A 12,515-nucleotide genomic window follows, 5' to 3' on the forward strand; every position below is an offset into this window, starting at 1 on the left:
CTATCTGTCTGTCTCTCTGTCTCTCTCTCTCTGTCTCTGTCTCTCTCTCTCTGTCTCTCTCTCTCTATCTCTCTCTCTCTCAGGTCTCTCTCTCTGTCTTTGTCTGTCTATCTGTTTGTCTCTCTCTCTGTCTCTCTGTCTCTGTCTCTCTGTCTCTGTCTCTCTCTCTCTGTCTCTCTCTCTCTGTCTCTCTCTCTCTGTCTCTCTCTCTCAGGTCTCTCTCTTCTCTCCTCTCGCTCTCTCTTTCTCTCTCTCTCTCAGGTCTCTCGCTCTCTTTCTTTCTCCCTCTTCTCTCCTCTCAGGTCTCCGTTTCTCTGTCTGGCTCCTGTCTCTCCTCTCTCTTGGTTGTGTATTCTATGTTAGATCAGTTAAATGATGATAGTTATGATGATATATTGTCTTTGTAACAAGTCTTTGTCTGTTAACGCTGTTCTACTCTGTCACTCGCACCCTCCTCCTCCTCCTCCCCTCCTCCTCCTCCTCTCAGCTCTCAAACTGCCTCTGGGGAAAACCACAGTGATGCATTTAGTTGCCAGAGAGACGTTGCCTGAGCCAAACTCCCAAGGTAACCCGTTTTCATTTATCCCACCTTCCAGACTTTTAATTCATCCCTTGTTCCTCCCCCTCACACTAAAACACAATAATAGATGATGCCTTTACTGTAGATGATGGTAGTAGTTATTTCTGTTTGTTTAGGAACAGCTAATGATCCATGATTAATATTTAACCTTATCCCAGTCCTATACAGTGTAAGAAGACGTGTGTTTCAGTAAGCTTATGCAACACTATTTAAATAATGACAGACGGTTGTTTTTGTTTCAATGATACTCTGTTTTAGAAAAAAGGTCGATTTCTCAACAATATTGCTACTAAACAGTATCCTGACAGTGTCCTGACAGTATCCTGACCTCGTCCTGACCGTGTCCTGACCTCGTCCTGACCTCGTCCTGACCGTGTCCTGACCGTGTCCTGACAGTGTCCTGACAGTGTCCTGACCGTGTCCTGACCGCCTCCTGACAATGTCCTGACCGTGTCCTGACCGCCTCCTGACAGTGTCCTGACCGCGTCCTGACCTTGTCCTGACCGCGTCCTGACCTCGTCCTGACCGCCTCCTGACAATGTCCTGACCTCCACCTGACAGTGTCCTGACCGCCTCCTGACAGTGTCCTGACCGCCTCCTGACAGTGTCCTGACCGCCTCCTGACCTCGTCCTGACCGTGTCTTGACCGCCTCCTGACCTCGTCCTGACCGCCTCCTGACCTCGTCCTGACCGTGTCCTGACCGCCTCCTGACAGTGTCCTGACCGCCTCCTGACTGTGTCCTGACCGCCTCCTGACCTCGTCCTGACCGCCTCCTGACCGCCTCCTGACAGTGTCCTGACCGCCTCCTGACCTCGTCCTGACCGCCTCCTGACCGCCTCCTGACCGCCTCCTGACCGCCTCCTGACCGCCTCCTGACCGCGTCCTGACCGCCTCCTGACCTCGTCCTGACCGCCTCCTGACAGTGTCCTGACCGCCTCCTGACCTCGTCCTGACCGCCTCCTGACAGTGTCCTGACCGCCTCCTGACAGTGTCCTGACCGCCTCCTGACAGTGTCCTGACCGCCTCCTGACAGTGTCCTGACCGCCTCCTGACAGTGTCCTGACCGCCTCCTGACCGCCTCCTGATAGTGTCCTGACCGTGTCCTGACCGCCTCCTGACCGTGTCCTGACCGCCTCCTGACAGTGTCCTGACCGCCTCCTGACAGTGTCCTGACAGTGTCCTGACCGTGTCCTGACCGCGTCCTGACAGTGTCCTGACCGCCTCCTGACAGTGTCCTGACCGCCTCCTGACAGTGTCCTGACCGCCTCTTGACAGTGTCCTGACCGTCTCCTGACAGTGTCCTGACCGCCTCCTGACAGTGTCCTGACAGTGTCCTGACAGTGTCCTGACCGTGTCCTGACCTCGTCCTGACCGTGTCCTGACCGCCTCCTGACCGTGTCCTGACAGTGTCCTGACCGCCTCCTGACAGTGTCCTGACAGTGTCCTGACCGCCTCCTGACCGCCTCCTGACAGTGTCCTGACCGTGTCCTGACCGTGTCCTGACCGCCTCCTGACCGCGTCCTGACCGCCTCCTGACAGCGTCCTGACCGTGTCCTGACCGCCTCCTGACCTCGTCCTGACCGCCTCCTGACAGTGTCCTGACCGCCTCCTGACCGCCTCCTGACCGCCTCCTGACCTCGTCCTGACCGCCTCCTGACCGCCTCCTGACAGTGTCCTGACCGCCTCCTGACAGTGTCCTGACCGCCTCCTGACAGTGTCCTGACCGCCTCCTGACAGTGTTTGACAGGGTGCTGACCACATTCCTACTGTGTTTGACAGGGTGCTGACCACATTCCTACTGTGTTTGACTGTGTGTTGTGTTCCTTCTCAGGTCAGAGGAACAGAGAGAAAACTGGGGAGAGTAACTGCTGTGTCATCCTGTAAATACCCACATTCATCCCTCCCACACCCACCTCCATCCCTCCCTCACCCACCTCCATCCCTCCCTCACCCACCTCCATCCCTCCATCACCCACCCATCCACCTCCATCCCTCCCTCACCCACCTCCATCCCTCCCACCCACACCCACCTCCATCCATCCCTCACCCACCCACCCACCCACCCACCCACCCACCCACCCACCCACCCACCCACCCACCCACCCACCTCCATCCCTCCCTCCCACCCACCTCCGTCCCTCCCTCACCCACCTCCATCCATCCCTCCATCACCCACCCACCTCCATCCCTCCATCACCCACCTCCATCCATCCCTCCATCACCCACCCACCCACCTCCATCCCTCCATCGCCCACCCACCCACATCCATCCCTCCCTCCCCCTCCCTCACGCACCTCCATCCCTCCCTCACCCACCTCCATCCCTCCCTCACCCACCCACCTCCATCTATCCCTCACCCACCTCCATCCCTCCATCCCTCACCCACCCACCCACCCACCCACATCCATCCCTCCCTCCCTCCCCCACCTCCATCCCTCCCTCACCCACCTCCATCCCTCCCTCACCCACCCACCCACCCACCCACCCACCCACCCACATCCATCCCTCCCTCCCTCCCTCACCCACATCCATCCCTCCCTCACCCACCTCCATCCCTCCCTCACCCACCTCCATCCCTCCCTCACCCACCTCCATCCCTCCCTCACCCACCCACCTCCATCCCTCCCTCACCCACCCACCTCCATCCCTCCCTCATCCATCCCCACCCACCCACCCACCCTCCCATCCCTCCCTCCCTCCCTCCCTCCCTCCCTCCCTCCCCCTCCCTCCCTCCCTCCCTCCCTCCCTCCCTCCCTCCCTCCCTCCCTCCCTCCCTCCCTCACCCACCTCCATCCCTCCCTCACCCACCCACCTCCATCCATCCCTCCCTCACCCACCTCCATCCCTCCCTCACCCACCCACCTCCATCCCTCCCTCCCACACCCACCTCCATCCCTCCCTCACCCACCCACCTCCATCCCTCCCTCCCTCACCCACCTCCATCCCTCCCTCACCCACCCACCTCCATCCCTCCCTCACCCACCCACCTCCATCCCTCCCTCACCCACCCACCTCCATCCCTCCCTCACCCACCCACCTCCATCCCTCCCTCCCTCCCACCCCACCTCCATCCCTCCCTCACCCACCCACCCACCTCCATCCCTCCCTCACCCACCTCCATCCCACCCACCTCCGATCATCCATCCCTCCCACACCCACCTCCATCCCTCCATCACCCACCTCCATCCCACCCACCTCTGATCATCCATCCATCCCTCCCACCCACCTCCATCCCTCCATCACCCACCCACCTCCATCCCTCCATCACCCACCCACCTTCATCCCTCCCTCCATCGCCCCTATCTTGGATCCAACCAACACACTGTCCTGTCCTGCAGTCTCTCTTGAATTCTGCTGCTACACACACACACACACACACACACACACACACACACACACACACACACACACACACACACACACACACACACACACACACACACACACACACACACACACACAAACAAAACATATTCTGTGTTCCTCATAGCAATACAGTGCACTTGCTCATAAACTGTGTGTGTGGGCCGGTCTCTCTCACTCAGACTTAACCACTAAATAAACCCACACTCCCATCTGCCCCCCCCCTCCCAACACACACACCCCCTTTGACCACCCACTTATCTAGATGTGCTGTCTGTCTCCCATAGTGCAGCAAAGCATTGACGTGCCTGATCAGAACACACACACACACACGCCTGTGTCCTTTTTACCTCCCCCTCTATTACTTGTATATGCCCTTAAATCTTACACTAGTGCATTGACAGACCAATACAGTCTTTTATTCACTCATGATGGTTCTAGCCAATTACTAACAAACACACAAACAAACTGTGTTATTTGACCGTAATATCATGTTGTTGACTGTGTTTTGACAGTCGGTCCTCTCCTCCTTTCTGACCAGTCAGTGTTTTAGATCATTCCTCCGTCAGAACCCTCGTCCCCCTTTTCCCCTGAACGAGGAGAAAGAAACTGAACAAGGGGAAGAAAGACAGACAGAACTCCCTTCTTCCCCCTTCCTCCTCACCAGAAAGACAGACAGATCTCCCTTCTTCCCCGTTCCTCCTCACCAGAAAGACAGACAGATCTCCCTTCTTCCCCGTTCCTCCTCACCAGAAAGACAGACAGATCTCCCTCCTTCCTCCTCACCAGAAAGACAGACAGATCTCCCTTCTTCCCCATTCCTCCTCACCAGAAAGACAGACAGATCTCCTTCTTCTTCACCAGAAAGACAGACAGATCTCCCTTCTTCCCCATTCCTCCTCACCAGAAAGACAGACAGATCTCCTCCCCCATCACCAGAAAGACAGACAGATCTCCCTTCTTCCCCGTTCCTCCTCACCAGAAAGACAGACAGATCTCCCTTCTTCCCGTTCCTCCTCACCAGAAAGACAGACAGATCTCCCTTCTTCCCCGTTCCTCCTCACCAGAAAGACAGACAGATCTCCCTTCTTCCCCGTTCCTCCTCACCAGAAAGACAGACAGATCTCCCTTCTTCCCCGTTCCTCCTCACCAGAAAGACAGACAGATCTCCCTTCTTCCCCGTTCCTCCTCACCAGAAAGACAGACAGATCTCCCTTATTTCCCATCCCTCCTCACCAGAAAGACAGACAGATCTCCCTTATTTCCCATCCCTCCTCACCAGAAAGACAGACAGATCTGTTGAATACCTCTAGTGTTGTGATGGGTCGGGTCTGCTTACCAATCCAAGCAAAGGGAAAGAACCAATCTGGAATTAAGTGTTATTTTCTTTCAAATCTCTTTCTTCTTCACTTAAAGAAAGATAAAGGCTTGGATTTTTTGCACAACAATGAATGCATGTGCCCTACCCAGCCCCCCTCAGCCCCCCCAGCCCCCACCACCACCGAACGACCTGTAAAAAGAGTTTCTTATTTTACTTAGTATTTTTCCAATGGGAATAATATTTAAAAAAAAAATAAACTAAGGTAACATATGTGTAGAATATATTGAATATAAATATTCTCTAGAACATGATGATGCCTCTAGATCCTGTTGATGCCAGTATATTGATGTTTTTAGTGTCTCTGTGTGCACCATCATTAACTAGCTAGCTTCCTAGACAGAAGTTCAAACTGTCACCTTGCTGATGACGCTACAGTACGTCCCAAAGGACACCCTATTTCAGATCTAGTGTGATACTTTTGACCAAGGCCTATAGGACCTGCGAAAGACTAGTGCGGGAGGTGTACTTGTACATCAAGCTGCCTTAAGCTAAAGAAACAGGAGATGGGCTCCTGCCTTATGGGCTTTTCTGGCTCAGACAAGGCTACTTACTTATGTAGGGTCCTGGTCCAAAGTAGTGCACTATATAAGGAAAGGGCCCTGGTCCAAAGTAGTGCACTATATAGGGAACAGGGCCCTGGTCCAAAGTAGTGCACTATATAAGGAAAGGGCCCTGGTCCAAAGTAGTGCACTATATAGGGAACAGGGCCCTGGTCCAAAGTAGTGCACTATATAGGGAAAGGGCCCTGGTCCAAAGTAGTGCACTATATAGGGAATAGGGCCCTGGTCCAAAGTAGTGCACTATATAGGGAACAGGGCCCTGGTCCAAAGTAGTGCACTATATAGGGAACAGGGCCCTGGTCCAAAGTAGTGCACTATATAGTGTGCCATTTAGGGCATAGTCAACTTGTTGTCCTTTAAGCAGCAAAACAGAACCATCCTCCTAATCATTGACATACAGAACTATTTGAAACATTTTTTTTTTAAATGTGTTTTTATTTTCTGTCATTTATTTTTTTCAACTGTTCATAGTTTAATATAATCCTTTCTTTCTTTCTCTCTCTGTGTGTTTTATTTTGCTTTGTAACAGCACTAGGTCTTAAAGGTTCTGTCCCAAATGGCACCTTATTCCCTATATGTTGTACTTCTTTTGACCAGGGGCCCATAAAGCTCTGGGCCAAGAGGTAGTTCACTATGAAAGGAAATAGGAGGCTATTTGGGATGTAGCCAAATATTATAGTTTATATTTGCTCAGTGATCAGGGTTTCAGGCTGTACAGTGATAATATTGAAAAGCATTTTCTAAATGATTGTAAATAGCACTAATCTAATGCTTATCCCCTATACCCCTCTTCCAAACTTCAAATGGAATAAATCCATCTGTCAACTAAATAAAGATTATTGAAGTGCTGCCATTGATTTATGACTTGATCCATCTATTAACTAAATATAGATTATTGAAGTGCTGCCATTGACTTATGTGATCATTACTCTCATTAAACAATCATTATGTTGCGCCTTGTTACTTGTCCCTGTCTTCTTGTAGGAGCCATCACACACACACACACACACACACACACACACACACACACACACACACACACACACACACACACACAGACTGCCCTTTGTCCTCTGTAGTGCCACTCGGGGGCAGACAGACAGACAGACAGACAGACAGACAGACAAAGGCGTAATCTCTTACAGTAACAGGACCTCCACTCAACACACCAGTGTGTTTCATTACACCAAGCACAACACAGGACTGTTAGTGATATTACACCACTCACTGACTCACTCAGCCCAAATACTGGCCTACTGTAGTCTGTTATAGAACCCAAATACTGGCCTACTGTAGTCTGTTATAGAACCCAAATACTGGCCTACTGTAGTCTGTTATAGAACCCAAATACTGGCCTACTGTAGTCTGTTATAGAACCCAAATACTGGCCTACTGTAGTCTGTTATAGAACCCAAATACTGGCCTACTGTAGTCTGTTATAGAACCCAAATACTGGCCTACTGTAGTCTGTTATAGAACCCAAATACTGGCCTACTGTAGTCTGTTATAGAACCCAAATACTGGCCTACTGTAGTCTGTTGTAGAACCCAAATACTGGCCTACTGTAGTCTGTTGTAGAACCCAAATACTGGCCTACTGTAGTCTGTTATAGAACCCAAATACTGGCCTACTGTAGTCTGTTATAGAACCCAAATACTGGCGGCCTGCTGTAGTCTGTTATAGAACCCAAATACTGGCCTACTGTAGTCTGTTATAGAACCCAAATACTGGCCTACTGTAGTCTGTTGTAGAACCCAAATACTGGCCTGCTGTAGTCTGTTATAGAACCCAAATACTGGCCTGCTGTAGTCTGTTGTAGAACCCAAATACTGGCCTACTGTAGTCTGTTATAGAACCCAAATACTGGCCTACTGTAGTCTGTTCCGGGATTCTTCCGATGGCATTGAGGAATACACCACATCAGTCACTGGCTTTTATCAATAAGTGCATCGAGGACGTCGTCCCAACAGTGACTACGTACAGTGCCTTGCAAAAGTATTCACCCTCTTGGCATTTTTCCTATTTGTTTGCATTACAACGTGTAATTTAAATGGATTTTTACTTGGATTTCATTTAATGGACATACACCAAATAGTCCAAATTGATGAAGTGAAATGAAAAAATGGAAATCTGGTGCTTGCATATGTATTCACTCCCTTTGCTATGAAGCCCCTAAAAAGATCTGGTGCAACCAATTACCTTGAAGTCACATAATTAGTTAAATAAAGTCCACCTGTGTGCAATTTAAGCGTCACATGACCTGTCACATGATGTCAGTATATATACACCTGTTCTGAAAGGCCCCAGAGTCTGCAGCATCACTAAGCAAGGGGCACCATGAAGACCAAGGAGCTCTCGAAACAGTTCAGGGACAAAGTCATGAAGTACAGATCAGGGTTGGTTCTAAAAAATATATTTGGAACTTTGAACATCCCACGGAGAAAAAATGGAAGAATATGGCACCACAACAAACCTGCCAATAGAGGGCAGTCCACCAAAACTCACAGACCAGGCAAGGAGGGCATTAATCAGAGAGGAAACATAGACCAAAGATAACCCTGAAGGAGCTGCAAAGCTCCACAGCGGAGATAGGAGTATCTGTCCATAGGACCACTTTAAGCCGTATACTCCACAGAGCTAGGGCTTTACAGAAGAGTGGCCAGAAAAATCCATTGCTTAAATAAAAAAATAAGCAATCACATTTGGTGTTCGCCAAAAGGCATGTGGGAGACTCCCCAAACATATGGAAGAAGGTACTCTGGTTTGATGAGACTAAAATTGAGCTTTTTGGCCATCAAGGAAAACACTATATCTGGCGCAAACCCAACACCTCTCATCACCCCGAGAACCCCATGAAAAACATCCCCACAGCATGATGCTGCCACCACCATGCTTCACTGTGGGGATGTTTTTCATCAGCAGGGAAACTGGTCAGAATTGAAGGAATGATGGATGGCGCTAAATCCATGGAAATTCTTGAGGGAAACCTGTTTCAGTCTTCCAGAGATTTGAGACTGGGACGGAGGTTCACCTTCCACCAGGACAATGACCCTAAGCATACTGCTAAAGCAACATTTGAGTGGTTTAACTTCTTGCGTCGATCCATCCCGGATCCGGGATCGTGAATACAGCCTCAAGCTCATTACCATAACGCAATGTTAACTATTCATGAAAATCGCAAATGAAATGAAATTAATCTATTTGCTCTCAAGTTTAGCCTTTTGTTAACAACACTTTCATCTCAGATTTTCAAAATATGCTTCTCAACCATTGCAAAACAAGCATTTGTGTAACAGTATTGATAGCTAACGTAGCATTTAGCGTTAGCTTTCAGCAAGCAACATTTTCACAAAAAACAGAAAAGCATTCAAATAAAATCATTTACCTTTGAAGAACTTTGGAGGTTTTCAATGAGGAGACTCTCAGATAGCAAATGTTCAGTTTTTCCTGAAAGATTATTTGTTTAGGACAAATCGCTCCGTTTTCTGCCTCACGTTTAGCTACGAAAAAAAACCTGTATCCAGGATTGTGTAAATCTATCCGCAAGCTCATTAGCATAACACAACGTTAACTATTCATGAAAATCGCAAATGAAATGAAATTAATCTATTTGCTCTCACACTTAGCCTTTTGTTAACAACACTGTCATCTCAGATTTTCAAAATATGCTTTTGAACCATAGCGAAACAAGCATTTGTGTAACAGTATTGATAGCCTAGCATAGGATTATTCCTCTATTTCAGCATGCAACAAGAATTCAAATAAAATCATTTACCTTTGAAGAACTTCAGATGTTTTCAATGAGGAGACTCTGTTAGATAGCAAATGTTCCGTTGTTACAAAAAATATTATTTGTGTCGACTAATCGCTCCGTTTTGAAAAAAAAAATATATATATTAAGTCATTAAAACGCAAACTTTTTTCCAAATTAACTCCATAATATCGACTGAAACATGGCAAACCGATGTTTAGAATCAATCCTCAAGGTGTTTTTCACATATCTATCGACGATAAAATCCATCGTGGCAGTTGACTTTCTCTTCTGAAGAAATGGAACGCGCATGGACCTACAGATTACGCAATAATTTCGACACAGGACACCGGGCGGGACACCAGGTAAATGTAGTCTCTTATGGTCAATCTTCCAATGATATGCCTACAAACACGTCACAATGTTGCAGACAGACGACAGAAACGACAGAAAGCGCAGGCTCATTCCTGGCGCATTCACAGCCATATAAGGAGACATTGTAACACAGCGCCTTCAGAATCTGGGGCATTTCCTGTATGAAACTTCATCTTGGTTTCGCCTGTAGCATTAGTTCTGGGGCACTCACAGATAATATCTTTGCAGTTTTGGAAACGTCAGAGTTTTGTCTTTCCAAGGCTGTCAATTCCATGCATAGTCGAGCATCTTTTCGTGACAAAATATCTTGTTTAAAACGGGAACGTTTTTTATCCAAAAATTAAAAGAGCGCCCCCTATCTCGAAGAGGTTAAGGGGAACATTTAAATGTCTTGGAATGGCCTAGTCAAAGCCCAGACTTCAATCAAATTGAGAATCTGTGGTATGACTTAAAGATTACTGTACACCAGCAGAACCCATCCAACTTGATGGAGCTGGAGCAGTTTTGCCTTGAAGAATGGGCAAAAATCCCAGTGGTTAGATGTACCATGCTTATAGAGACATAGCCCAAGAGACTTGCAGCTGTAATTGCTGCAAAAGGTGGCTCTACAAAATATTGACTTTGGGGGGTGAGAATAGTTATGCACGCTCAAGCTTTCTTGTTTGTTTCACAATAAAAATATCGTGTGTAAATCAAATGATACAACCCCCCCCAAAAAAAAATAATAATTTTAATTCCAGGTTGTAAGGCAACAAAATAGGAAAAATGCCAAGGGGGGTGAATACTTTCACAAGCCACTGTACATACCCCAACCAGAAGCCATGGATTACAGGCAACATTCACACTGAGCTAAAGGGGCATCTTTCAAGGTGTGGGACTCTAACCCGGAAGCTAATAAGAAATTCTGCAATGCCCTCCGATGAACCACCAACACAGGACTAAGATTGAATTGTACTACACCGGCTCCGACGCTCGTCAGATGTGGCAGGGCCCGCAAACTAAAACAGACTACAAAGGGAAGCACAGCCGTGAGCTGCTCAGTGACACGAGTCTACCAGATGAGCTTAATAATTTCTATGCTCGCTTTGAGGCAAGCAACACTGAGGCATGCATGAGAGCATCAGCTGTTCCGGACGACTGTGTGATCACACGCTCCGTAGCCGATGTGAGTAAGACCTTTAACCTCATAGTCACAATCCCGTAGGGTCAGACGGATTACCAGGAGCCTCAAGCTCCGGGCATGTGCTGACCAACTGGCAGGTGTAAAAATCACTGAAATTTTCAAATGTCCTGATTCAGTCTGTAATATCTAACAATGCTTCAAGCAGATTTTCAAAATATTCCCTGTAGAACCAGAGAAAATCAATAAGGTAACCTGCCTAAATGGCTTAGCTAGACCCGTAGTTATAACGTCCGTAGCCATTAGTAAGTCTGTTGTCCTCGTTGGTATAACGGCTCACACTTTAGTAGTCTGTTGTCCCGTTGTTATAACCCTAGACCCACACTGTTAGTAGTCTTGCCCCCGCTTTATAACGATCCACAGATGATTCAATCTGTTGTCTCTATAACGCACTGCCACTTTAGTTGTCTGTTGTCCTTCCTGGACAAAAACGGAACACCTATGTGAGAATGTTATTCCTGTGAACTACACTGTCAGTAGTCTGTTCAACACCTGTAGTAACGCATCACACTGTCAGCCCTCAATAACGCCCGTCAGTAGTCTGTTGTCCTGGGACTATAACACCTCCCACTGCAACTGGATCCTGGACTTATAACGTACCCACTGTCAGTGAGGGTGGTGTCCTTCTGCCATGCTGACCCTCAACACGTACTGAAAACTCTCTCCAGGCCTCTATTCAGCTCAATGTTTCTCTTCCTGTAGTAGTTGTCCCTACACCAGGGGTGGCTCTGTTATCCAGAGGTTATACCAAGCAGACTTCAAATCTGTTGTCGTTCCTGTCGCCAAGTGCATCATCACTGTCATGCCTGTGGACCTGGTCAAAACGTACCTGCACTAGATAGGGAAGTCTGTGTCATTTGTTATAATTTGGAGACCTGCAACTGTTAGTAGTCTGTTGTCCTCCCTGTCATAACATGCACCTCACAATGTTAGTAGTCTGTTTCTCTACTTATAATAATAATAATAATATGTTGCCATTTAGCTGACGTCAGTTCTGTATCCTTCCTGTCGACTTACAGTCAGTAGTCTGTGCATACATTCTTGTACATCATCATCAGCTCATTTATCACTCCAGTGTTAATCTGCTAAATTGTAATTATGTAATTATTTGTGTGTTGTTGTCTGTGTCACACTGCTTTGCTTTATCTTGCCCAGGTCGCAGTTGTAAATGAGAACTTGTTCTCAACTAGCCTACCTGGTTAAATAAAGGTGTCATAATGCATCTCACATTGTTAGTAGTCTGTTGCCCTCGTTGTTATAACGTACCTCACACTGTTAGTAGTCTGTTATCCTCGTTGTCATAATGTACCTCACACTGTTAGTA

At 48.1% G+C, this 12,515-nt stretch overlaps 2 protein-coding genes and 1 long non-coding RNA gene across 5 annotated transcripts in view; 1 reads left to right on the top strand and 2 right to left on the bottom strand.

The window, feature by feature from the left end:
- Nucleotides 1-2,617, top strand: part of ubl3a (ubiquitin-like 3a) — a 49,837-nt gene extending 47,220 nt beyond the window's left edge. The window contains exons 4-5 of the mRNA XM_052520494.1: nt 488-565; nt 2,413-2,617. Of these exons, the coding sequence (XP_052376454.1) occupies nt 488-565; nt 2,413-2,465 (131 nt within the window). The 3' untranslated portion in view covers nt 2,466-2,617. The remainder of the gene's footprint in view (nt 1-487; nt 566-2,412) is intronic.
- LOC127930673 (circumsporozoite protein-like) lies at nt 819-2,393 on the bottom strand. Of its 2 annotated transcripts, XM_052520492.1 has the most exons (4): nt 2,130-2,393; nt 1,393-1,524; nt 1,135-1,260; nt 819-1,068 (listed from the first exon to the last, which is right to left on the bottom strand). In XM_052520492.1, the coding sequence occupies exons 1-4, from the start codon at nt 2,340-2,342 to the stop codon at nt 835-837; spliced, it is 705 nt and encodes a 234-aa protein (XP_052376452.1). In that variant the 5' UTR covers nt 2,343-2,393; the 3' UTR covers nt 819-834. The 2 variants fall into 2 exon arrangements, with proteins under 2 accessions (XP_052376452.1, XP_052376453.1); XM_052520493.1 differs by having other exon boundaries at nt 1,135-1,524; nt 2,251-2,373.
- Nucleotides 2,392-4,125, bottom strand: LOC127930674 (uncharacterized). Of its 2 annotated transcripts, XR_008138685.1 has the most exons (6): nt 3,991-4,125; nt 3,804-3,938; nt 3,741-3,761; nt 3,444-3,468; nt 2,558-2,586; nt 2,392-2,515 (listed from the first exon to the last, which is right to left on the bottom strand). It is a non-coding gene; the product is annotated as an uncharacterized LOC127930674 (long non-coding RNA). The 2 variants fall into 2 exon arrangements; XR_008138684.1 differs by having other exon boundaries at nt 3,804-4,067.
- Between the last annotated feature and the right edge of the window lie 8,390 nt (nt 4,126-12,515).

The sequence above is a fragment of the Oncorhynchus keta genome, chromosome 6 (assembly GCF_023373465.1).
Source record: "Oncorhynchus keta strain PuntledgeMale-10-30-2019 chromosome 6, Oket_V2, whole genome shotgun sequence".
Lineage (NCBI taxonomy): Eukaryota > Metazoa > Chordata > Actinopteri > Salmoniformes > Salmonidae > Oncorhynchus > Oncorhynchus keta.